This window comes from Oncorhynchus mykiss, chromosome 27, assembly GCF_057628025.1.
Source record: "Oncorhynchus mykiss isolate SJ-2025 chromosome 27, ASM5762802v1, whole genome shotgun sequence".
Classification (NCBI taxonomy): Eukaryota; Metazoa; Chordata; class Actinopteri; order Salmoniformes; family Salmonidae; genus Oncorhynchus; species Oncorhynchus mykiss.
In genome coordinates this window covers 22,863,996-22,890,757 of record NC_143048.1, presented here as the reverse complement: position 1 = coordinate 22,890,757, position 26,762 = coordinate 22,863,996, and the positions used below count along the sequence as shown (strand labels likewise).

Sequence of the window (26,762 nt, the reverse complement as noted above, 5' to 3'; positions counted from 1 at the left end):
AAATCATGCATCCTGTGTGCAACAAGGCACAAAAGTAATACTGCAAAAAAAGTTGGCAAAGGAACACACTTTTTATTTTGGGCAAATCCAACATCACTGAGTAACTGTCTCCTTATTTTGAGGCATGGTGGTGGGTATGCTTGACATTGGCAAAGACAGGGGAGTTTTGCAGGATAAAAATAAACTGGTTAGAGCTAAGCACAGGAAAAATCCAAGAGGAAAACCAGCTTCAGTCTGCTTTCCACCAGACACTGGGGTGAATTCACCTTTCAGCACTACAATAACCTACAACACAAGGCCAAATCTACACTGGAGTTGCTTACCAAGATGAAAGTGTCTGTTCATGAGTTGCCAAGTTACATTTTTGACTTAAATCTGCTTGAAAAACTATGGCAAGATTTGACAATTGCTTTGTAACCATAATCTCAAACATCTTGACAAGAGTTTAAATAAATGTGAAAATAATAATTGGTAAGTATAAATGTTGCAAAATCCATGTATGCAAAGCTCTTAGACTTACCCAATTCTCTCAGGTCACTAATCGCTGCCAAAGGTGTTTCTAAATTGTATTGACTCGGGGGGGTGAATACTTATCTAATAAAGGTATCTTAGTATTATATTTTTCATTAAGCTGATCATTTTTTTATCTTCCACTTTGAAATTAGAGTATTTTGTGACGATCATTAAATTAGATCCATTTGAATCCCACTTTGTAACACAAAATGTTAAGAAATCCAAGGGGGGTGAATACTTATCATACCCACTGTAGCTCACCTACCAACCCCCAGGGCCCCATCTGTTTTCAAGGTAATAGTTGAGTGGGAACCAATTCTGATTATTACACAGAAATGTAATTCAGTTTAATTGAATGTGTCAGCCAATATGTGTCATGCTAACGAGTGTAAAATCAATTGTGAAACTGCATTAAAATCGAATGTTCTATCTAATTGGAAGTCTGCATGGCATAAAGGAAATTGGATGGAAATCATTTAGCTAGGTGTAAAAGGCTGGCGTCTTGTGACGACTCCTCAGGATAAGCTTGAATGAAGTGATATTATTCGTAAAACACCATGTTTTAAATTAGTAGTCTACATGCAGGATGTAAGAACTATTTATGTGATAGACTTGCCTCCACAAAACCGTCAAAATGTGTGAGTGCGTCACGGAATTAAGTGTTTGAGCTCAGCGACAATCACTGGCTCACCCCTCACTGAGCCCAGAGGTTATTTCCATCGTTACATGTGTGACTGACAGGCCGAGAGTATGTGGGGGGGGGGGATTCACAAACCGATCCGCTCGGCTTTGACACTAGTTATCTTCAGAGCCAAAATACAACAGCCATCCCAGCCAACAAATGACAACAGCAGCGTTATATAGAGGAAACCTCTAGGAAGTCTTCCTGGGGGAAATCACCACATAAAGAAGCAGAGGGTGTCAGTTTGAGAGGTGGGGGAGGGAGACACAAAGACAAACTCAAGCAATGAGGCACAGCTAAAAAGAACAACATTTTGAACAGCGGGAAGACAGCTTTAATCCATCTCAGCTACACACAATGGGCCGAAGATGCAGCGTTCAGTGGAAACGCGATGGTTATCAGAAGAAAAATGTGGAAGAAGAGCTTTACTGATGTTCTGCTTTAATACAACATGGAAGTCAAGACTGCAGGAGGGTATCAGTGGCACATCTGAGCTCCACCTCTGGAGATTGATGTTCGTCCCAATTGGCACCCTATTCACTATATAGTACACTACTTTGGACCAGAACCTTATGGGCTCTAGTGCACTGTAAAGCGAATAAGGTAGCATTTGGGATGCGTCCAGAGAGCACTGTGAGCCAGCTACTGAATAATTCTTTTAAAATGCAGCAACAAAGATTAAGGCTCCAGACCTGTCCCATGGCCCCCACCCCACTGCCTGATCTTTAAATGGGCTGAGACCTGGTTAACCTGCCTGCTGTACAACATGGTTACACTCAGACATATTTATCTGGCTACACTCCAGCCGAGCATTCTAACACACCACATTAAACTGGGCCCTTTATTCATATATGTCAACAGAACAAAGCAGAAAACATTCATTTAAAAACACACCTGACAACTCCTTCACTTTTGGTCACAAACAGGTTTATTTTTATGTAATCAACTGACCAAATCTATGTAAAGAAAAATGCCAATTATTGCTGTCTGAAATATTCTAACAGGTACTGAAAATAATAACAAAAATTAAACCATAAACCATAAATACAGTACAGCGCATTTCCTGCATTCTGCCTGCTGTGTGTGTGAGAGAGTTAGAAAATCACTGCTCTTATCAGGGATGGATAGGTCCAGGCATAGTGATGGTGGGAGTGAGTGACAGAGTGCTAGCTACAGTACAGACCCCTCTGCGTATACAAAACACCCATGCAATAACAGCTGACTTAACACAGACCACACAGCTATGATTTCTGTGGTTAAGACTGTCCCATCCCAGGCACCATTCATCCCTCCCTCCATTTAATCCACAACCCAAAATGTCAGCAGTTTCAGAAGTCACCCCCCACCCATCACCATAACACAGAGCGATATAATCCTGCCACAGCAGCACTCTCTCAAGATTACTGGTTGGGCCAAGAAGACAAAACCAAACCTCCAGTACATTCAGCATAGTTAACATGTTCAAAGTGCAGTGACTTACAGAGTAACAGAGGTACATGGACACAGCTAAATAAAAAGTATAGAATAGTAACACTTCGGTTACGTCTGAAATGGCACCCCATTCCCCATGTAGTGCACTACTTTTGGTCAAAAGAAGTGCACTACATAGGGTATAGGGTGCCATTTGGGATGAAACCTAGGACTGGTTCACAGTCAGTCTGGCAGGTTGGGAAGTGCTGCGGCTGCAGATCAGGGGGCGAAGCTTGAACGTAGCCGAGGGGGCAAAGCGAGCGTTCTTATTGGGCGGAAGCCATCTTCCTGATGTTCATGATGAGTCTCTTGCTGTACTCCTTGTGGTCCACAGGTTTCACCTCCATCACCGTGGCCTTGATCCGGGACTCATCCTAAAGGGACAGGGGAACACATGGAATAGATGTTACATGATGTCCCCCTCAGTGTCCATTCACTACACTAGCTACCTCCCAATTATCTCTCCTTCCTCCCAAAGTGTGAACTAATTCACTTCCCTTCACTGATTTCAAAGTAAATGACTGGTACAAGAAGTGTGGAGGAAATTCTCTATAGCCCATGCCTCCACCAATCCAATGCTTTAGATTTGTGGGAAGTAGTATATTACTGGGACGCACCCAGTGTGTTCGAGGGAAGACAAACCAACACAAACCTCGGCCATGTGCAGTAGATCACCTGCTGGGTGTCAACGAACAGTGGCCATTCAACATGTAGAACCATTAGCAAATTAACAGAAAAAGACAGCCGAGGTTCTGTGGTCAATAGACCGGACACCCGCTGCTTTTAACTGTTGGACTACACGGTCTGTTTGGACTTTTACTGGAATGCATGTTATACAAGCTTGTTCAGCCAAGGACAAAGGATTCACCACAGGTGTCTGACTGGTTCAGCCAGAGAAAGCAGCACTAAGTAGGCAGGCGGCCTGGTACCAGAGAGATTAGCCTACTTCTCTAACACGTTCGAAAATGTGATATTTCAATAGTATTTAAAACCTGGCATTTAAATGGACGGTGATGCAACCTCTGTGCACTGCGACAGAGACAGCGTTTAAATGTTCTCCCCACCTCCGCATCTGTCGAGAGTAGATAAGGTCATCCACCTGGTCCATCACTCATTAAAGAGGCGGCTACAGTCACCGGCTACGTCCCAAATGACACCCTATTCCCATTTCCCTACATACTGCACTACTTTTGACCAGAGCCCCATCGAGCCTGGGCAAAAATACATGTTCCTTTCAATTGACTCACTCTTATTAGAGCCTGAGAGAAAACAAGCCCCCGTCTTCTTGTCCCCTCACTAAGAGGGAATCCTATCCTTCTAAGCAGGCCTTACAAAACACAGGGCATAAGTGCACACCGTAGCAAAACATTTTCCAACGGAAAGCTAAAATATGTGTTTCATATTGGACTGGTAGTTCAAGTAGTCCCTCCGTTTGTCAGTTTTATTCTGTTTATGTGGATAATGAATGTGACCCAGCAGAAGGTTAGATTCGACAGTCATCACCATACTACAGTCGCTCTCTCTTTGCAGATCTCTACAGAACAATCCTCAGGCTAGGGTAATAGTTATGCTGCTGCTAAAATGCTAATTGTACACAGTGAACACAAAAGATCAAAATGCTGCAATCAATTGCTGATCTAGAATTTTCTCAGAGGAGAAATACCCATTTCCTGAGCAGGGTGCGCATTGTTCTTGGCTGTGCTAATGTATGTGCAGGTGGCGAGGCAAGGTGCAGAGCGGGGTGAGGGAGGGTGTCATAGGGTGCGTGACAGAAGGAAATGGGGGTGTTGTAGGAAGAAGAGAGAAGAGGTATTGTAGCACTCCTCTCTCTCACATGGGATTAAAAAGGACCATCTGCCCTGTGGTTACGATCTGCCCTGTGGTTACGATCTGCCCTGTGGTTACGATCTGCCCTGTGGTTACGATGCACTCACTCCATTAGGTTCAGCTAAAAAGCTATTTATGCAGTCTGGATGTTAGTGCATTCACACTCTCCTATCTGCCTCTAACCAGGGCCAGATGGAACGCTTGAGAAGGTATAGAGTAACGTTATGGTTCAGCGGATGACCTCAGCCATGTGGGGTTTGACTTCTGCAGACATCTGCAGCCTGTGGTCCACTGAGTACCTCCCATGTTTACAATACTAGTTATTACTGTAATATTTTTACAGCCAAAAAAATGATTGAACCATGGTTTAATTGTTCCCTGTTCATTGAATTGAAGTGCTAGCTGCAATGGATATCTTCTCATTTCTACAGCAAGAAACAAGAATGATGTAACCATGGTTGCATTGTGACTGTTCATAGAAGAAGTCCACTCCATGAACTATACTACAGCAGATACGTCCTCATCTCTAGCAGAGGTCTTGGTCGCAGCAGGTGTAGACACTAGCCCGAAGACAGCGGTTCTGACAGGGCTGTGGTGTAGTGTCAGTCCTGTGCTCTGCTGTGCTGCCCCCACCTCGGTTTACATGCTGACACAGTGTGGCTGGGGGGGGCTCAGCTCGGTTAGCTTACCAGCATATGTGTGATGGATGTGACAAATCGTGTGTCTGTGCTTCTACACTCAGGCTTCAGACAGCTCAGGCCCCGTTTGTTCCAACCACACATACAACTATTTTACATTTGAGGGGGGGGGGGGGGGGGGGGGGGGGGGGTGTCACTGTGGGATATATTTAAGATACTCTTTAAAGAGGTAGGGTTTCAGACGTTTTCAAAAGATGGGTGGGGACTTCCGCTGTCCTGACAATAGGGGGGAGCATGTTTCATAAGCTGCCCAGCATCCCTACAAAGTGCACACACACCCCACAGATACACAGTGCAGTTCCGATGAGTCCTTTCGTTAATAGTACTAAGTGTGCCAGCGTTGCTATGGGAGATAGTGGGAGCAGAAACCTGACTAACCAAATCACACATGAAAAGGGCTTCAGTCTTTTCATCCTGTGTGCAGCGGCTCTGAAACAGACACAGCAGCAGAGACGAAGGGTGGTCTGGAAATGGTCCCTCGTCATTTTCTACCATCTAATGAGTAAGTCCCTCCCTCGTCACTCTGCTTTAGTCCCCCAACTCACCCTCACCTCCCTTTTCTTCCCCCAGAGCACACTCCTCTCACGCACAGGTCTCTCAGACACACACACACACACGAGCCTACTGCACTGCAGCCCCACAAGCGAGTGTGACAGAGTTTGTCAAGCGATTAGTGTTGGTCACATCTTGCCAGAAAGGCAGGATTTATGTGGGCAAAGCGAGGAGAATCAGACTGCTGCTTGCTATGCAAATCCACAGCACTTCTCTGCTTCTCCTTTCGTAGTACTACTGCACTGGGCTCGGCCTGTCATGGGTTGGAAATGGATGGAAGGCAGACATCTATTTGAGAACTTAACATGGTTTTATGTCCGATGTGCTCTCTTTTCTCCAATGTCCCCCAGACAACCACTTGAGACCCAGACAACCAAGCACTGGAAACAGACTAAACAAGTTACAAGGACTAAACTGTCTGGACCAAGAGAGAAAAGTGAGAGCTTGGGGGAGGGAATAAGAGCACTGTACAAAGTTACAGCTGGGTTACGATCACGTATAGGCTAATCATTGTTATTTATAAACTAGGCTTCTCTCACCACCTGATTCCTCACACAATGATCAAATATATTGTCAGCAGACATGGCTAAGCTGCATCTCTTCCATCAACACAATATCATGTCTCTGGTAGTCTGTCTGTGGTCAGAGCAGCAGGTAGGTAGCCACAAGGTCACCTCTGGAAGTGCTGACAGCGACTTTGTATAATGCAGAATTAGATGAGAAAACAATCTCAAATGACTGAAGCAAACTGCTTCTTGAGTAAAGATATGCATATTATTTGAATCATTGTTTGAATCATGTCTGTGAGTATAACATAACTTATTTAGCAGGCAAAACCCTAGGGACAAACCATTCAGATTGTTGTTGTTGTTGAGGTAACTCTTTTCAATGGGTTTTCATTGGGAATCCAGGTCAACAGTCTTTAGAAATTGGTTGAGGTTATTCCTTTGTGTAATGAAGAAGTACAGCCATCTTGAACGAGGGTCACTTGAAGTGTACTGTTAGATAGAGGCGCGTGACCAGAAAGCATGCTACAGTTTGTTTTCTTCCTGTATTGAATACAGATCATCCAGTCTTCAATTGTATCGATTATTTACGTAAAGAAATACCTAAAGTTGTATTACAAAAGTAGTTTGAAATATTTTGGCAAAGTTTACAGGTAACATTTGAGATATTTTGTAGTCACGTTGTGCAAGTTGGAACCAGTGTTTTTCTGGATCAAAAGCGCCAAATAAATGGACATGGATATATGGATATATAATCGACAGAATTAATCAAACAAAAAGGACCATTTGTGATGTTTATGGGACATATTGGAGTGCCAACAAAAGAAGCACGTCAAAGGTGAGGCATGAATTATATTTTTACTTCTGCGTTTTGTGTCGCGCCTGGGGGGTTGAAATATGGTTTCTCTTTGTTTACGGAGGTGCTATCCTCAGATAATAGCATTGTTTGCTTTCGCAGAAACCGTATGAGTCATTAACCATATGATGCTATATTCCCAGCCCTAATGTCAATATGAGACTATGAGACCCTTACATTGTTCATCCTACATCAGAAAACATGCTCTACAACCTAGCTACGCGACTCAAAGTAAGAAAAACAGATTATTTTTCCTCTCAAGGAAAATTGGCTTGAAGCAGAATAACCAGATATGTTAAAGAAACATTTGCTTGAGGCAATGGCCAGGACATCCTTGAAACAGCAGGCTCCTTCCTGTAAGCTGAGGTGAGTGTGTTCACACACACGTTGTGACAGACAGTGGTCTCTACTCTTCTGTTGTTAATGGGCCTCCCTGGCAGAGTTCCAACTCTCCCTGCTCTCAGTCCCAAACCAATCAATTATTTTATGCTGTGCCCTCAAAACAAGGCTCCATCTGTGTAGCTTCCAGGAGAGGGTGACCACAACTAATCTGTGTGCACCTTTCACACAGCCCCTGAAAACGAGCTGTCGTCTCAAGAAAACCCACCGTCTGTTCTATTCTGTGGTCTCTATCCACAGACGAAGGGATGGAAGGAGAGGAGAGAAGAGGCAATTCAACCAATAGAAGGAGAAATGCCACAGCTAAATGCTGATATTTGTCAGGCCAATTGGAATATGAACGTCACACACAGCTGAACATAGAAAGAAGCTGTTTACATACCGATCTCAATAAATTGTCATTCTGTCAAACCTCTGAACAAGATGTGTGTCTGTGTTCTTTTTCCTCCCATCCAGACGACTGGAATGGAACCAGACAACCTCTACCTCATTGTTGGCAACACGCTCTGATTTGAAGTAATAAATGTCTGTTAGGCTTGGGCAGTATACCCGGGCATTAGGAAAAAGCCACATTATGGTTTTTCAATACTGTCAATAGCACGGATCATTTTTTACAATTTAATAAAGTTGAACATTTGTTGCTACTTTTTAAAGTAAATACCTACAGTCAATTTGTGTAATACGTTAGGAGATGAAGAACACTGCGTTCTACATTTCACCTGTTACATTATTACAACACAATGACAAGAGACCGGAGCCTTGTCGTGTAGCATGCGCCAACTGATCTAGTTACAGAACTCACAACTAAATATTTGCCAGCTAAATATCTTATAACTATTAAGTTAACTGTCTAAAACGTGCTAAATGCTCTGCAGTTGTGCATTTGGTTTGCTAATTTAGTAGCTAGTTAGCTATCCATCTGTTTAGCTTCTTCCAAAATCAAGCACTCGCTTGGTAACAGCAGAGAATCCCCTCCTGGATCAAGAGCCTTACTAGCTAATATTTGTTTTGTGCGTGCAGCAAACTGTTACTTGTATAATTTAAGTCAGAATCTGTACAAAATGTTTGCAATGTGCTCATTAGCATTTAGTTAGCATTTTCTACAGGATTTCACATGTACTTGTTAGAATTGCTAACCTTCGGATTACAGAGTATCAGTGGGGTTTGAAAAGAGTGCCCCTTGTTTTCAGTGTCGGTATTACTGAATATGGTATGGCGTAAAGATATGGCAATCTGGATACCGCCCAAGCCTGATGTCTGTCATTTTATACATTTAGAGTCAAATCAATATATCGGTTGACTGATTACAAATCAGCTGATATTGGGCTTTTTCCCCTCTATTTTAGATCTATCATATACCACCGATATTGACAAATGAACAAAAACATGCTAATCTGAGTACTTCTGTTCACTTCATAATGTTTGTTCGATTGTAAGAAATCACATTCAAAGGTATCTTTGAAGAGACATATCACGTCTGAAAAACAATGCATCGGCCGATAAATTGGAACAGGTATAGCCTACTTTGCCTCCCAAAAATAAGCATGGTATTGGATCCCAAAATCCCATATCTGTCAGACACTACTTACATTGTAGGTCTCCAGCTTGACTCTGTTACGGAAAACGAACGTGTGGAAGTTGGCCTGCTGAAAGATCTCCTCGAAGGCAGCTTCATTCTGATTGAAAATTAACAAAATGGGATCAATTTAACATTAATGACAATCAGAAACTTGCTCGTTTCCATTAAAAAGCCATTGTTTTAATCAAGATGGCTGGTTCTAAATCAAAGCCGTTTTCCAACTAATTAAAAATAAAATAATAATGTAGCGCAACATTTTTTTTGTTAAAAAAACACTTATGATTATTTCAATAGAAGTCCTTGGGTTATAGAGGCTGTGTGAGGGCCTACAGAGACCACACGGCACAGCAGCCTGTTTAGGCTGGCAGGGACAGGCTAGATTAGACGTGCCTGGGGTTCAGCACCTCCCTTCAGGCCAGGCTTTGAACCAGACAGAGAAGGAGCGAGACAGGAGACAGGCGGGCAGAGAGGCAGGGAGACAGACGGGCAGAGAGGCAGGGAGACAGGCGGGCAGAGAGGGCGGGCAGAGAGGGCGGGCAGAGAGGCGGGCAGAGAGGCGGGCAGAGAGGGAGACAGGCGGGCAGAGAGGGAGACAGGCGGGCAGAGAGGGAGACAGGCGGGCAGAGAGGGAGACAGGCGGGCAGACAGACGGGCAGAGAGGGAGACAGACGGGCAGAGAGGGAGACAGACGGGCAGAGAGGGAGACAGACGGGCAGAGAGGGAGACAGACGGGCAGAGAGGGAGACAGGCGGGCAGAGAGGGAGACAGACGGGCAGAGAGGGAGACAGACGGGCAGAGAGGGAGACAGACGGGCAGAGAGGGAGACAGACGGGCAGAGAGGGAGACAGACGGGCAGAGAGGGAGACAGACGGGCAGAGAGGGAGACAGACGGGCAGAGAGGAAGACAGGCGGGCAGAGAGGAAGACAGGCGGGCAGAGAGGAAGACAGGCGGGCAGAGAGGGAGACAGGCGGGCAGAGAGGGAGACAGGCGGGCAGACAGACGGGCAGAGAGGGAGACAGACGGGCAGAGAGGGAGACAGGCGGGCAAACAGACGGGCAGAGAGGGAGACAGGCGGGGAGAGGGAGACAGGCGGGCAGACAGGCGGGCGGGCAGAGAGGCGGGCAGACAGGCGGCGGGCAGAGAGGCGGGGAGACAGGCGGGCGGGCAGAGAGGCGGGGAGACAGGCGGGCGGGCAGAGAGGCGGGGAGACAGGCGGGCGGGCAGAGAGGCGGGGAGACAGGCGGGCGGGCAGAGAGGCGGGGAGACAGGCTGGCGGGCAGAGAGACAGAGAGGCGGGGAGACAGAGAGGCGGGCGGGCAGACAGGCGGGCGGGCAGAGAGGGAGACAGGCGGGCGGGCAGAGAGGGAGACGGGCAGACAGAGAGGCGGGGAGACAGGCGGGCGGGCAGAGAGGCGGGGAGACAGGCGGGCGGGCAGAGAGGGAGACAGGCGGGCGGGCAGAGAGGGAGACAAGCGGGCGGGCAGAGAGGGAGACAGGCGGGCGGGCAGAGAGGGAGACAGGCGGGCGGGCAGAGAGGGAGACAGGCGGGCGGGCAGAGAGGGAGACAGGCGGGCGGGCAGAGAGGGAGACAGGCGGGCGGGCAGAGAGGGAGACAGGCGGGCGGGCAGAGAGGGAGACAGGCGGGCGGGCAGAGAGGGAGACAGGCGGGCGGGCAGAGAGGGAGACAGGCGGGCGGGCAGAGAGGGAGACAGGCGGGCGGGCAGAGAGGGAGACAGGCGGGCGGGCAGAGAGGGAGACAGGCGGGCGGGCAGAGAGGGAGACAGGCGGGCGGGCAGAGAGGGAGACAGGCGGGCGGGCAGAGAGGGAGACAGGCGGGCGGGCAGGGAGGGAGACAGGCGGGCGGGCAGAGAGGGAGACAGGCGGGCGGGCAGAGAGGGAGACAGGCGGGCGGGCAGAGAGGGAGACAGGCGGGCGGGCAGAGAGGGAGACAGGCGGGCGGGCAGAGAGGGAGACAGGCGGGCGGGCAGAGAGGGAGACAGGCGGGCGGGCAGAGAGGGACACAGGCGGGCGGGCAGAGAGGGAGACAGACGGGCGGGCAGAGAGGGAGACAGGCGGGCGGGCAGAGAGGGAGACAGGCAGGCAGAGAGGGAGACAGGCGGGCAGAGAGGGAGACAGGCGGGCAGACAGGCGGGCGGGCAGACAGGCGGCGGGCAGAGAGGCGGGGAGACAGGCGGGCGGGCAGAGAGGCGGGGGGGCAGAGAGGCGGGGAGACAGGCGGGCGGGCAGAGAGGCGGGGAGACAGGCGGGCGGGCAGAGAGACAGAGAGGCGGGGAGACAGAGAGGCGGGGAGACAGAGAGGCGGGCGGGCAGACAGGCGGGCGGGCAGAGAGGGAGACAGGCGGGCGGGCAGAGAGGGAGACAGGCGGGCGGCCAGAGAGGGAGACGGGCAGACAGAGAGGCGGGGAGACAGAGAGGCGGGGAGACAGGCGGGCGGGCAGAGAGGGAGACAGGCGGGCGGGCAGAGAGGGAGACAGGCGGGCGGGCAGAGAGGGAGACAGGCGGGCGGGCAGAGAGGGAGACAGGCGGGCGGGCAGAGAGGGAGACAGGCGGGCGGGCAGAGAGGGAGACAGGCGGGCGGGCAGAGAGGGAGACAGGCGGGCGGGCAGAGAGGGAGACAGGCGGGCGGGCAGAGAGGGAGACAGGCGGGCGGGCAGAGAGGGAGACAGGCGGGCGGGCAGAGAGGGAGACAGGCGGGCGGGCAGAGAGGGAGACAGGCGGGCAGACAGACGGGAAGAGAGGGAGACAGGCAGGCAGGCTCACCGAGTCCTTGAGCTGCCCTAGGTAAGCAGCGTTCTGTCCCAAAATGGCTTCAGCACTCTCCTGAAAGCAGGTCACCCACTGGTTGTCCCCGTAGTCTGCTATGTTGGCCTGCAGGACAGGAGGAGGAACAGAGAGACATGTTAGGAGTGAGTACTTTGGAAAGTCAAAGGTCATCTGGGCTTTGTTGATCATAGGTTGCAACATAAATAGCACCCTATTCTCTTTATAGTGCACCACTTTTGACAGGAGTGCAATGGGCCCTGGTCAAAAGAAGTGCAACACATAGGGAATAGGGTGCCATTTGGAATGCATTCAGTCTATTAAAAATGTAGGCTTCTCAGGGATTTATTTGATACTTTGGTTTATTATTGTTAATGATGTCACGTTGATGCTGAATATTCAATGTATTGTCGATTGCACAAGTTTATACTCCTGGGAAAATCATTATTCTAGAACTCTCCATTTGGCACCAGCAGAACCAAGGTGTACGTGTGATGAGAGCTGCGCGCAGTGGTAGGATATTCCCAGCTTATGTTCCAGTTCTGTGAAGAGAAGCAATATGTTGACTGGCGAGAGGTGCAAAACAATAGAAAAGCAGCTTATTTTAGATGTCTGGCTGCAAGAGCTCGTTTGCTGACTAATTGAGGTAGTATTTTAATGCTGCTATTTTTAACAAGCAGAGAAAAAAAATGCCTCAACATCGATGGGGGGAAATAGAGCAATTAACTCAACATAATCCTGACTTCCAACAAAACAAAACATGAATCTGAAATAGCCAGCCACTATTTAACACCTGCAGCAGCGAGAACAAAATGGCCTTAAATAATCTTCAAACATGAGTGTAAAGAGATCCGACGGGGAGAGTTGAGGACCGTCAGAGAAGTAGAACGACAGGGGAAGACTGGCTGGAGTCCTGGGAGAAGAGGGGAAAACTGTGCCCAGAAGGAAGGAGAGAGTGAAAGAAAGAAAGGGGTGTGAAGACGAGCGAGAAGAGTGAAAGGAGGGAGGAAGACAGAAAGCGAAAGTGTGCATGCCAGAGAAAAAGCGCAAGAGGCAGAGTAATGAGAGGCAGTATACAAGTCCCCCAGAGGAAGACACACCCGGCCACAGCAGACACAGCCCCACCAAGGGTCCTGTGAGGATGAGAGAATGAATAGAGGCCTAGGGGAAAGGGTCAGAAGCGGGCAGAAACTGTCACAGTGAGGGTGAATAGGGTGGCAGAGTGCGACGCAGCAACGTGTGTGTGGGTCCTCTGACTGCGTTCTGAATCCAGCCAGAAAGACAGAGGGTTTAGACAGAGCTGAGCCACTCACAGAGAGGATGAGTCGGTACTTGAAGTTGGGGAACTCTTTGTCACACTTCTCACAGCGGAACATGCCGTTCTGCTGGTCCACCACCTTCTTATTGCAGTCCTGACTAGGGCACGCCTGGTACAGACAGTTCTCCTTACGGATGTACACTATGGTGGCGATGCAGCTGAAGTAGTCTGCCTGGAGAGAGAGACACAGCCAACATTACTGAGTATACTTCTTAGTCCTTGTAAAAAGTGTACACTTCACATGTTTTGTGGAAGATCATACTGCTATACCTGCAGCTGAAGGAGTCCGCCCGGACGGACACAACCACACGAGAATCATTCAGCCAATCCTTTTGAAATGTAAATGTTTTGTGGCAGGCCATATTGTAATGTGCAGGTTTGGTCTATGATTTCTACATAAGGTTCATGACATTACACAGCGCAGAACTAACAACTAATAAGCATTAAAGAACATCAACTAGAATATTCATATTAAAAGAGAAACATTACTGCAGTGGGATGCAAGAATAACAATCCAACAGCAATCTGCATAGCATAGCTCCAAACACAAACACAAAGGCAGGCTGCCTCATCTTTTTTTATGGGGCATATGCAAAGTTTATAACCCCAATATACATAAACAGCCTTTCAGAATATTTCCTAGCCTGTCGGAGAGCAGCAAGCACCTGCTGAGAATTTCCCAGCGCTGAGTCCTAAAATCTATAAATGGAGATGGACAGAAAGGGCTGTGGGAGGAGCAACATAATGACGTGACTCAGTGTCAACAGGGTCGCCTCTCGTTCTGTCAACACGTTGTAGAGCTCTGTTTCGATACCCCCACCCAGCACTTCATACGCCTTTCTGCCACAGACAGGTGGAATCTCTCTCCTCCTCTGCGTGTCAGTCCCCCTTCTACTGCTCGTCACCATGTGACAATGAGGTGACAAGAGGCCCAGTGAGGTGAAAACAGGATCACGTTGAAGGGGAGAGAGAGGAGCAGACACCTCCACGTCTTAACACAGTCTACATCCCAAACAGCGCCCTATTCCCTATGTAGTACACTCATTTCGACCAGGGCCTATAGGTAACACCACACAGTAATATCTCATTATGGAAACACACACAGGAAAACCTCTGAGGCCAAGCACCTTCATAAGTCAGTCATTAGGATTCATCCAGAGGACAAAACAGGGTGTGCTCTTTTAAAAAACCTATAACACTCCCTTACACAATAATGACCTAGAGTAGGATTACAACAGGGGATTGTAATAGCCTGGACGTCCTGATTCATATTCATGGAGGGGAACATTGCCTGGCGTACAGAAAGGAAAGCAGGGGACAGGAAACAGGACATTTCTGCCTGGTGCACTTCATTGAGAATTCCACATGCAAGAGGTTCTTTCTTTCTCTCTATAGTTCACAATCTAGATGGAGGCCCCAGGCAAAGTCTTAACCTCCAGTTTTCAAAGGAAATAAATAGAAAAACTAAAAGGGAACGTTTCCGCCACATTGGTGGTAATTGATTTCGCTCTCTCCCCATAGGCTGACTGCTGGCCACTGTCAATATGCCTAAGGAATTCAGCCACAATTAAATTGCACAGAAGGACAATTTATATTTTATGTCACTTCAGACCACAAAAACACTTGGGGAGTAATCAATGACAGTGGACAAATGAGAGAAAAATCTCTCCCTTTTCAACACATGGAATCTACCTTTAAAACACCTCATATTTTCCTTCCCACACTGCAGCTTCCCCAAAGAGCACTAATTAACCAAGTTAATACCTCCGCAATTACCATGTCACTTACCACAGAGAGAGAGAAGAGACTACTGAAGACGTTTTTCTCTTGTCTCTGTCACAAGGCTTTACATACGCAGGCAGTGTCAAGCCACCGGGAAGGAGCGGACTGTGGACGGGGTTAGCCATTCGCTGTCGACAGGGCAAGTCGGTGTTGTGGAAATTGGGGGTTCTGACAGAGACTGTGTGACAGGGACAATTAATTGCCGCTGACTTGCGGAGGGCTTTGAGAGGGCCGACCTTGTGACCCCGTGTCTCAGAGTCTCTACGGGCTGAGCAGGAACAGTACGAGTAGGACAGACTGAGCTCGAGTCAGCTTCTCTGTCAACCCCAGCCTTCATCACACACAGACACTACAGGCTGAACCAGAGCCCTGGGTCACACCTCTCCCTTCCTCTCTCCTCTCGCACCACAGCCTAATGCCAGGAGAAAGCTCCTTAACCCAACAGGGGGCTAATGGATAGTGTGGAGGACTCTGGTGAAGGTCAAAGGAACTAGTGAATCAGCAATGCTCATACTGGATCGCCTGTATATTGCCAACTGCCTACTCTACAATGAGATAATGACAACGTTTACAGGCACTTTACTATGCTATTTTTAAAAAACATTGGCGAAAGGCCAAACTGGAAGTTAGCATAAGGTGATTTAAACACCTGGTTTTCTGAGCAATCTTTCAAATTATTTGGACATGTAAACAGCTTAATCAGTGTTCCAGTGGTGGGAAAGCAGGTAGCCTCGTGGTTAGAGCGTTGGGCCAGTAACCGAAAGGTTGCTAGATCGAATCCCCGAGCTGACAAGGTAAAAAAAGCTGTTGTTCTGCCCCTGAACAAGGTAGCTAACCCACTGCTCCTAGGCAGTCATTGTAAATAAGAATGTGTTGCCTCGTTAAATAAAGGTTAAACAAAACAATGGGTCTGCGTATGTGCCAGCACCGGTAGCCTCCCTCTTATGCGCGAGAGAAGTTCAGAAAAACTGAAAGTAGACATCTTAAAAACAGTTCACACATCTAAATGTATATGCCGAAACCAGAATAAAAAAGGATTTACCAAAATAACAGTGGTAGAACGTCTATTTTGATTAGCGATATTCTGAATTGACCTATCTATCAGGTAGCCTGATTTCAGATGTGCCCATGTGATTCTAGGGAAATCGTTTTTCCCTTCCAAAGCATGGAAATGTTTTAAACTATTATATTAATCCACAAAAATGGCATTAATGTGTGCAAGTAACCTACAAGGTCTACAATGTGAGGGGCGTGTCAAGTAACTGGTTAGCCTTTATAGTGTCCATACACTACAATGTGAGGGGCGTCAGGATTCAAAAATGAACAATAAGAGCGCTATACTGAGACTTGGTGACACCAGGCCCTGGAGAGCTGCAGAGTAGATGAGAGAGCAGCAGAACCAGGACTAGAGCCCAGCCAGCCACTGAGCCAATCACGACAGCAATGCCCCAACATCCTCCATGCACACAAACAGGTAGAGGTTTAGCCACAAATCGGTTTCCAGTCGAGTGTTGCTCTTCTATTATTTATCTAGGCCTATATATTTGGAACAACATGCCCCATTTTCCCCTCCGTTTGCTACGGTAGGACATTTTCTCACATGCTCTTTGACCCAAGCCTGTCTATACCCCAAAATCCTCTATCCATTCTCCAACACCTCACTCCGTCCACATGTGTCTGTTAGTCAAGCCTGAGCTTTTCTACTATTGTCCCCCTCTCCTAGTATAATGGCACCGGAGGGGATGGCTGCTATTTTGTTTGTTTTTCCGCATTGTTCGCAACTAATTTGGTACATAATGTTGCTGCTACTGTCTCTAATGAACAAAAAGAGCTTCTGGACATCAGAACAGCGATTACTCACCTCGAACTAGACAACTTTTTTTTAATGAGTCCAACATGAAGGATATACTGCTTTGTCGAGACAAGGCCCAAATCCCCGCCATCAGCATGAAGATGGAGAAAAGGGGAGAGGAGGGCAGGGTGCCTTGTAAGAATTCGCATGACGAGTAGGTAAACCTACTAAAACTACCCTCCGTATTATAGGCCAACGTGCAATCATTGGAAAACAAACTGGACGATCTACGATTAAGACTGTCCTACCAACAAGACATTAAAAACTGTAATATCTTATGTTTCACGAGACTTGGCTAAACGACAACATTGATAATATAGAGCTGGCTGGCTTCTCCGTGCATCGGCAGGACAGAGCAGCTATGTCTGGTAAGACCAGGGGCGGGGTGTGTTTCCAATGGTCAAAAACTGCTGGTGCGCGATGTCTAATATTAAAGTAGTCTCGAGGTATTGCTTGCCTGAGGTAGAATACCTCATGATAAGCTGTAGACCACACTATCTATATTATTTGTAGCCGTCTACTTATGACCACAAACCAATGCTTGCATTAACCTCTTGAAGCTAGGGGACACTATTTTTATGTTTGGAAAAATAACGTTCCCAAAGTAAACGGCCTATTTCTCAGGACCAGTTGCTAGAATAGGCATATAATTGACAGATTAGGATAGCAAACACTAAAGTTGCCAAAACTGTAAAAATATTGTCTGTGAGTATAACAGAACTGATATTGCAGGCAAAACCCTGAGAAAAATCAAACCAGGAAGTGGCTTCAATTTTGAAAACTCCATGTTCCATACCCTCCCATTTAAAGGGATATCAACCAGATTCCTTTTCCTATCGCTTCCTCAAGGTGTCAGTCTTCAGACATAGTTTCAGGCTTTTATTTTGAAGAATGAGCGTGAACGACCACATTGCGTACGTGGATAGGTAGGGGCTCTCAGAGTGAGTTGTGCGCAAAATTGAAAGGCGGCCATTGTTACTCCCGGTCCTAGTGAAAAGCCAACTGTCCCGGTTGATATATTATCGAATAGATATTTGAAAAACACCCTGAGAATTGATTATAAAAAACATCTGACATGTTTCTGTGGACATTATAGATATAATTTGGAATGTTTGTCTGCGTTGTCGTGACCGCTCTTTCCGGTGGACCCATTGGAATTGTGATACAGTGAATTATAAGTGAAATAATCTGTCTGTAAACAATTGTTAAAAATTACTTGTGCCATCCACAAAGTAGATGTCCTCAACGACTTGCCAAAACTATAGTCTCTGAAACTGGAAACACTTATCTCCCTCACTAGCTTTAAGCACCAGCTTTCAGAGCAGCTCACAGATTACTGCATCTGTACATAGCCCATCTATAATTTAGCCCAAACTACCTCTTCCCTTACCGTATTTACAGTGCCTTGCGAAAGTATTCGGCCCCTTGAACTTTGCAACCTTTTGCCACATTTCAGACTTCAAACATAAAGATATAAAACTGTATTTTTTTGTGAAGAATCAACAACAAGTGGGACACAATCATGAAGTGGAACGACATTTATTGGATATTTCAAACTTTTTAAACAAATCAAAAACTGAAAAAGTGGGCATGCAAAATTATTCAGCCCCTTTACTTTCAGTGCAGCAAACTCTCTCCAGAAGTTCAGTGAGGATCTCTGAATGATCCAATGTTGACCTAAATGACTAATGATGATAAATACAATCCACCTGTGTGTAATCAAGTATCAGTATAAATGCACCTGCACTGTGATAGTCTCAGAGGTCTGTCAAAAGCGCAAAAAGCATCATGAAGAACAAGGAACACACCAGGCAGGTCCGAGATACTGTTGTGAAGAAGTTTAAAGCCGGATTTGGATACAAAAAGATTTCCCAAGCTTTAAACATCCCAAGGAGCACTGTGCAAGCGATAATATTGAAATGGAAGGAGTATCAGACCACTGCAAATCTACCAAGACCTGGCCGTCCCTCTAAACTTTCAGCTCATACAAGGAGAAGACTGATCAGAGATGCAGCCAAGAGGCCCATGATCACTCTGGATGAACTGCAGAGATCTACAGCTGAGGTGGGAGACTCTGTCCATAGGACAACAATCAGTCATCTATTGCACAAATCCGGCCTTTATGGAAGAGTGGCAAGAAGAAAGCCATTTCTTAAAGATATCCGTAAAATGTGTTGTTTAAAGTTTGCTACAAGCCACCTGGGAGACACACCAAACATGTGGAAGAAGGTGCTCTAGTCAGATGAAACCAAAATTGAACTTTTTTGGCAACAATGCAAAACGTTGTGTTTGGCGTAAAAGCAACACAGCTGAACACACCATCCCCACTGTCAAACATGGTGGTGGCAGCATCATGGTTTGGGCCTGCTTTTCTTCAGCAGGGACAGGGAAGATGGTTAAAATTGATGGGAAGATGGATGGAGCCAAATACAGGACCATTCTGGAAGAAAACCTGATGGAGTCTGCAAAAGACCTGAGACTGGGACGGAGATTTGTCTTCCAACAAGACAATGATCCAAAACATAAAGCAAAATCTACAATGGAATGGTTCAAAAATAAACATATCCAGGTGTTAGAATGGCCAAGTCAAAGTCCAGACCTGAATCCAATCGAGAATCTGTGGAAAGAACTGAAAACTGCTGTTCACAAATGCTCTCCATCCAACCTCACTGAGCTCGAGCTGTTTTGCAAGGAGGAATGGGAAAAAATGTCAGTCTCTCGATGTGCAAAACTGATAGAGACATACCCCAAGCGACTTACAGCTGTAATTGCAGCAAAAGGTGGCGCTACAAAGTATTAACTTAATTAAGGGGGCTGAATAATTTTGCACGCCCAATTTTTCAGTTTTTGATGTTAAAAAAGTTTGAAATATCCAAAAAATGTTGTTCCACTTCATGATTGTGTCCCACTTGTTGTTGATTCTTCACAAAAAAATACAGTTTTATATCTTTATGTTTGAAGCCTGAAATGTGGCAAAAGGTCGCAAAGTTCAAGGGGGCCGAATACTTTCGCAAGGCACTGTATTTAGCTCCTTTGCACCCCATTATTTCTATTTCTACTTTGCACATTCTTTCACTGCAAATCAACCATTCCAGTGTTCTACTTCGCCACCATGGTCTTTTTTTGCCTTTACCTCCCTTATCTCACTTCATTTGCTCACATTGTATATAGACTTATTTTTCTACCCTATTATTGACGGTTTGTTTTACTCCATGTATGTGTCGAACTGTTTTGCTTTATCTTGGCCAGGTCACAGTTGTAAATGATAACTTGTTCTCAACTTGCCTACCTGGTTAAATAAAGGTGAAATAAAATAATGGTTTGTTAAGAAATTTGTGGAGTGGTTTAAAAACAAGTTTTAATGACTAACATAAGTGTATGTAAACTTCCGACTTCAACTGTACCTCGACTAACCTGTACCTCCACACATTGACTCTGTACCCCCTGTATATAGCCTTGTTACTGTTATTTTTGTATTTTATTTTTTTAAATCAACTTCTGTTTATTTAATAAATACTTTAACTATTTCTTGAACTGCATTGTTGGTTAAGGGCTTGTAAGTAAGCATTTCACAGAAAAGTCTACACCTGCTGTATTAGGCGCATGTGACAAATACAATTTGATTTGGATTCTCCATCTCTCTCAGTCAATCCTGAGCTTTTGTACCATCCCATCCCTCCCTGTCGACCCCCCCCCCCCCCTCTCCCAGTGCCCTTCTAACCAGAGAACTCCTCACAAAGTCAGTCAAATAAACATAATTAAAATCCTCTCATCCCTTATCCCAAAACGGAGGTTAATAACCAAGGCCCAGGATTAAATAATATAGTTTTACATTACAAATATTAAATATATCAGTTTTCATAACCTTAGATGAATTATACACCTTTCCACCCTTCTCATAAAATGAAAATAAGAAGCTGAAATTTCAAGCACATATTTTACTTGACTCATATGAGAGCAATCACTTCATTACCAAGATTAATGAATGGAGCCACTTATCTTCACAATCAATATGGGAGATAAATGTGACGTCACAAAGCACATACCTAGGTAGGGAGAGGGCAGCAGAGGACACCTACTATGTTGGTGATTAACGAGAGGGAGATCATCAGAATACCGTAGGGTGCATCACAAATGGCACCCTATTCCCTATATAATGCACTACTTTTGACCAGGTCCCATAGGGAATAGCGTGCCATTGGGCCCTGGCCAAAAGTAGTACACTATGTAAGGAACAGGGTCACATTTTGGACAGAAGCAAGCTAGCATTCTGCTTTAAAAATAAGCTTGCGATCCAGTAGCACAGTCCTTTAATGAATTGCTCTGATTACAAAGACTTATCATGACTGCTAACCAAGAAAAGAGAATCCTTGGAAAGCCAGGATGAAGTGACAAGGTTCCAGTGTTTCATGGTGACTGAGATAGAGATGCTGTTGTGTGTTGGATCCACAATGCAGGTTGGTCTACTTCCCACCTTCAAAGAAGAGAACGCTTGTATTCGATATTGTCTTTCAGTTTGTCCTTGAATATTCTTGCTTTGAATCAAGTCAAGAAAAAATACATTTTAGACTGATGTACATGTTTGTCTACAACAGAGTATGTTAGTGTGTGCGTGCACAAAAAACCTTGTCTCCGTGTCCAAGGTGCTCTGTCTTGATGTCAGCCAGGGTCTTCCAGTTGGTGTTCCCTCCTCCTCCTCCACCTGTCCTCGCCTCTGTCAGAGACTCGCCAGCCATAGAGTGGCCCTCCTTATCATACCTGGATGGACATAGTTAAACACACACACCTTTAGTCAATGCAATGCAGTGACCTTTATGTCACTGCAGAAACAACCCCATCAATCTCAATAGAAAAGACAAAAGAAGTCAAGTGTAATACAGAGGTGCCTCGTACACCACCGTCTTGTAGCCTCGTAGACCACCGTCGTGTAGCCTCGTAGACCACCGTCTTGTAGCCTAGTGCCTCATAGACCACCGTCGTGTAGCCTCGTAGACCACCGTCTTGTAGCCTAGTGCCTCGCAGACCACCGTCTTGCAGCCTCGCAGACCACCATCTCGCAGACCACCGTCGTGTAGCCTCGCCGACCACCGTCTTGTAGCCTCGCCGACCACCGTCTTGTAGCCTCGCAGACCACCGTCTTGTAGCCTCGCAGACCACCGTCTTGTAGCCTCGCAGACCACCGTCTTGTAGCCTCGCCGACCACCGTCTTGTAGCCTCGCAGACCACCGTCTTGTAGCCTAGTGCCTCGTAGACCACCGTCTTGTAGCCTAGTGCCTCGTAGACCACCGTCTTGTAGCCTAGTGCCTCGTAGACCACCGTCTTGTAGCCTAGTGCCTCGTAGACCACCGTCTTGTAGCCTAGTGCCTCGTAGACCACCGTCTTGTAGCCTAGTGCCTCGTAGACCACCGTCTTGTAGCCTAGTGAATTGTCTGTTGTCTAGTACTATTTTAACAAAACCCATCCTGGCCAACATAGCCATGCCTGTTTGACAAAGCTGAGCTAGGTTGCATCCTAAAAAGGGCACCCTATTCCCTATATAGTGCACTAAATAAGGAATATGGTGCCATTTGGGACACAAAAATTGTCTGTGCTGAGGGCAAACCAGGCTGAGTGGCAGAGAGAGTGGCTGTGAAATGAATCAACAGCAGTGATGGGGGAATCAGAAACCAATTTTCACTCAGCGTTACCTCCAGGTGATTCACACAATACAAGGGAGAAGGAGAGAGAAGAGAGGGATGGAGAATAGGGGGAGGAGAGCAGGGGAAAGGGAAAAATAAATAAATAAACAAACACTCAGGTTGGAATTGTGCAAGAGATCAATAGAGCTGAGTAATCTATTGCTAGGAGGTATTGTGTAGAGCTGTGGGGGGTGAGGGGACAGGGGCTGTAAATACAGGGAGCGGGATTTGCTCTAGGAAGCATGACTAATTGAAAATATCCCCATTAATGGCCTGCAAGCATGTGGCCCGGCCACTATGGCCTCTGCCAATTTCCTCTCCCACCCAATCACCGAAAAACGTGTGCAATTCTTTCCTGTGGCACCTATTCCCTCATCTCTGTACTACCATTCCTGCTTTGTTATAATTCTACTGGTGTTCGTACTGATAGGGGGCCTGACACCTGGCTGTTGATGCATTAAAAACAACATCAACCAAGTTCTGAAATACACCTGAAAATACTTGTTTCTGATTAACAACAACTCCTTTCATGAAGCTGCTGGTGTTTCACCAAGAGAAATAGGCTGGAACAGAATGAAAGGAATTAAACATTTATGGCGTTTTCTAATCCAAACTCCTGGTAGGTAAGCTGATGATCATTAACGTATATCTGATTTCAAGTCATTATTTTTGACAGTTACAAATAATGAACAAAATGCTAAGCAACGTACCCAGGAGACTATGTAACGCAGACTGTAAAGGAAGACAAACAGAAGATTGTTCTGTAGGAAAGCGCTACAACAGGCAGGGTATAGTAAGTCAGTGGGTTTGATGGAAACTAAAATCAGGACAAATTGGAGCTGACAGAAGATGTACAACAGTGGACCGACAGGCAGGCAGGGAGATGCGCAGAGAGTGGATGAAGTGAGACTAACCAACGAAGAGAGACAACAACAAGAAGAAGAAAAGGGAAAGAACAGATTCATGTGCATAGCATGGCACCCCATCACAACGAGCCATACGGCCAAGGACAGGACGGCAGGGAGACATGACATAGAGCATGTGACAGAGGGAAGGAGAAAGAGCAGCTATGCATGACAGGAACCCTTCTGTAAGCACGGTTCCTTCCCTGTCTCCAGCTATGGCTCTCATGATGCGTCTCTGACTGGCGGAAAACGTACAGCAGATATGATTAGGCATCCATGAGGTCTGCTCAAGCATTCACTCTGTAGTTGTGAAGTTGAATGACGCAGTACATGGGAGGTAATTACCAATGGGATAAGGGTTGTAAATATGACCATGTATTCTATTCCAACATAACAAATGGTCTGAATCACAAGACTTTTGTGAAATGAAAAACAAGGACAGATAAGCTTGCGCCAGGAGGGAACTAAGCTGCAGTGGTGCAAAAAAGTACACAATTGTCATACTTGAGGAAAAGTATATATACTTTTATTTGAGTGACTTTCTATTAAAGGTAAGTCACCCAGTAAAACACTACTTGAGTAAAAGTCTAAAAGTATTTGGTTCTAAATATACTTAAAGTATCAAAAGTAAAAGTGATCGCTGAAATATACTTAAGTATAAATAATTTCAAATTCCTTCTTTTAAGCAAGCCGACGGCGCCATTTTTTATGTATGGATAGCCAGGGGCATCCTGTCCTGCTAAGCATTCAAAATGTACTTTTGGGTGTCAGGTCAAATGTATGGAATAAAAAGTACATTATTTTCTTTAGGAATGTAGAAGTAAAAGTTGTCAAAAATATACATAGTAAAGTACAGATAACACAAAAAACGACTTAAGTAGTACTTTAAAGTATTTTTACACCACTGCAATGCTGGGACAAACTACTGACAAGAGAAAAAGAAGAGAGACCAAGTAGAATAGCCACAGAGTTAAACTACTTGTTTAAAATCAAAAATATGAATCGTTATGTTGGAGCACTGAGCACAAGCTAGGCAGAACGACTGAACAGCAACAGCACACTTCTAGTGTGTGAGGAGAGGAGGGCAATCAAAAGGTTCTTGAAATCACTAACTGGTGCGCTGTTTCATTAGTAGAGGGTCCCCGCACTCAAAAAGTTGATGCTATTTTATTAATTGATGAAAAGGACAAATTAATTTTTGCAGTGAGCTGAGCAGCTCCACTAGTGGGTAGCAGGATTTCCACATCCCAAATGGCACCCATTTCCCTATATAGTGCACTACTTTTGACCATGGCCCATAGGACTCCGGTCAAAAGTAGTGCACTATAAAAGGAATAAGGTGCCATTTGGGACACATCCTGTCTTGTCTGTGGTGTGTAAGGGAGATCAGATGACTCAGTGACTGCAGGAAAACACAGAACAGAAAGAGTGAGAGTAGCCAAGTATCACTAAGTGAGCAATGGCAATAGGACAACAAGACGAAAGGAACAAGAGGAAGAATGACAAGATGGAGTGACAGATAGAGACACAGTTGTCCAGACAGCTAGGGGAGGGGGAGAGGAGAGAAGGAGCCACTCTAGATGTGTCTGTGTAGCCTGTGATGCCATCTAATGGACAAAGGCTGCTACGGTATGCACCGGATGGCTCAGTAAGGAAACATTTCACGTTTGCTTATGAAACAAATTAGCACAAAATTAGAGAAACAAATTAGATTTTATTTTTATTTTATCTAAATCCTCCCAAATAGCAACTGAGCAGTCAAGGCATTTTCAGGGTGTTACTTGATACTGGGGAAGAGCAGGGTAATTGACTAGACTAAGCTATAATTAAGTAGATGTGGTTTATGATAAGGTAAATAAATTATCGTTATGAATCATTTAAATGCCTAAATAATGAGGGCACTAAATGAGCATGCACCAAAGTTGCAAAAAGCCGAGGAAAAAACAGCACCAGTTGAGCAAGGAACACTTTAATTAATCTAGCTAAATTAATCTTTAAGCATTTCAATTATGCAATAGAGTGGGGCTAAGACAGTGCCCTAAATTACTGGAGCACCACAGGAATCACATTCGATGCTGTTTAAAGACAAATCCATGTTTCTTTCATGCACAATAGTTCATATTTCTCCCCAAAAAAGAACACAGATTTCATGGCAATCTGTAAAGTCTATTTCAAAGACAAGGGAATCTCATATATATATATATATATATATATATATATACACACACACACATACATACACACACACACACACAGTGCCTTGCGAAAGTATTCGGCCCCCTTGAACTTTGCGACCGTTTGCCACCTTTCAGGCTTCAAACATAAAGATATAAAACTGTATTTTTTTTGTGAAGAATCAACAACAAGTGGGACACAATCATGAAGTGGAACGACATTTATTGGATATTTCTAACTTTTTTAATAAATCAAAAACTGAAAAATTGGGCGTGCAAAATTATTCAGCCCCCTTAAGTTAATACTTTGTAGCGCCACCTTTTGCTGCGATTACAGCTGTAAGTCGCTTGGGGTATGTCTCTATCAGTTTTGCACATCGAGAGACTGACATTTTTTCCCATTCCTCCTTGCAAAACAGCTCGAGCTCAGTGAGGTTGGATGGAGAGCATTTGTGAACAGCAGTTTTCAGTTCTTTCCACAGATTCTCGATTGGATTCAGGTCTGGACTTTGACTTGGCCATTCTAACACCTGGATATGTTTATTTTTGAACCATTCCATTGTAGATTTTGCTTTATGTTTTGGATCATTGTCTTGTTGGAAGACAAATCTCCATCCCAGTCTCAGGTCTTTTGCAGACTCCATCAGGTTTTCTTCCAGAATGGTCCTGTATTTGGCTCCATCCATCTTCCCATCAATTTTAACCATCTTCCCTGTCCCTGCTGAAGAAAAGCAGGCCCAAACCATGATGCTGCCACCACCATGTTTGACAGTGGGGATGGTGTGTTTAGGGTGATGAGCTGTTGCTTTTACGCCAAACATAACATCTTGCATTGTTGCCAAAAAGTTCAATTTTGGTTTCATCTGACCAGAGCACCTTCTTCCACATGTTTGGTGTGTCTCCCAGGTGGCTTGTGGCAAACTTTAAACGACACTTTTTATGGATATCTTTAAGAAATGGCTTTCTTTTTGCCACTCTTCCATAAAGGCCAGATTTGTGCAATATACGACTGATTGTTGTCCTATGGACAGAGTCTCCCACCTCAGCTGTAGATCTCTGCAGTTCATCCAGAGTGATCATGGGCCTCTTGGCTGCATCTCTGATCAGTCTTCTCCTTGTATGAGCTGAAAGTTTAGAGGGATGGCCAGGTCTTGGTAGATTTGCAGTGGTCTGATACTCCTTCCATTTC

The 26,762-nt window shown here is 45.6% G+C and overlaps 1 protein-coding gene across 3 annotated transcripts in view; it reads right to left on the bottom strand.

Moving 5' to 3' along the window:
- Positions 1 to 2,100: 2,100 nt before the first annotated feature.
- LOC110507776 (replication protein A 70 kDa DNA-binding subunit) overlaps positions 2,101 to 26,762 on the bottom strand; it is a 43,341-nt gene continuing 18,679 nt past the window's right edge. Inside the window, exons 13-17 of one of the 3 annotated variants that reach the window (XR_016492456.1) lie at positions 21,442 to 21,574; positions 13,178 to 13,354; positions 11,865 to 12,406; positions 9,093 to 9,179; positions 2,101 to 3,039 (exon numbers count right to left, since the gene is read on the bottom strand). Coding sequence is in view for 2 of the 3 variants with exons in the window: in XM_021588003.3 (XP_021443678.2) it covers positions 2,932 to 3,039; positions 9,093 to 9,179; positions 11,865 to 11,972; positions 13,178 to 13,354; positions 21,442 to 21,574 (613 nt within the window). In the remaining variant the exon portion in view is untranslated. Of the gene's footprint in view, positions 3,040 to 9,092; positions 9,180 to 11,864; positions 12,407 to 13,177; positions 13,355 to 20,739; positions 21,291 to 21,441; positions 21,575 to 26,762 lie in introns of those variants that run through there. The other 2 variants (XM_021588003.3, XM_090223609.1) reach the window with 2 other exon arrangements.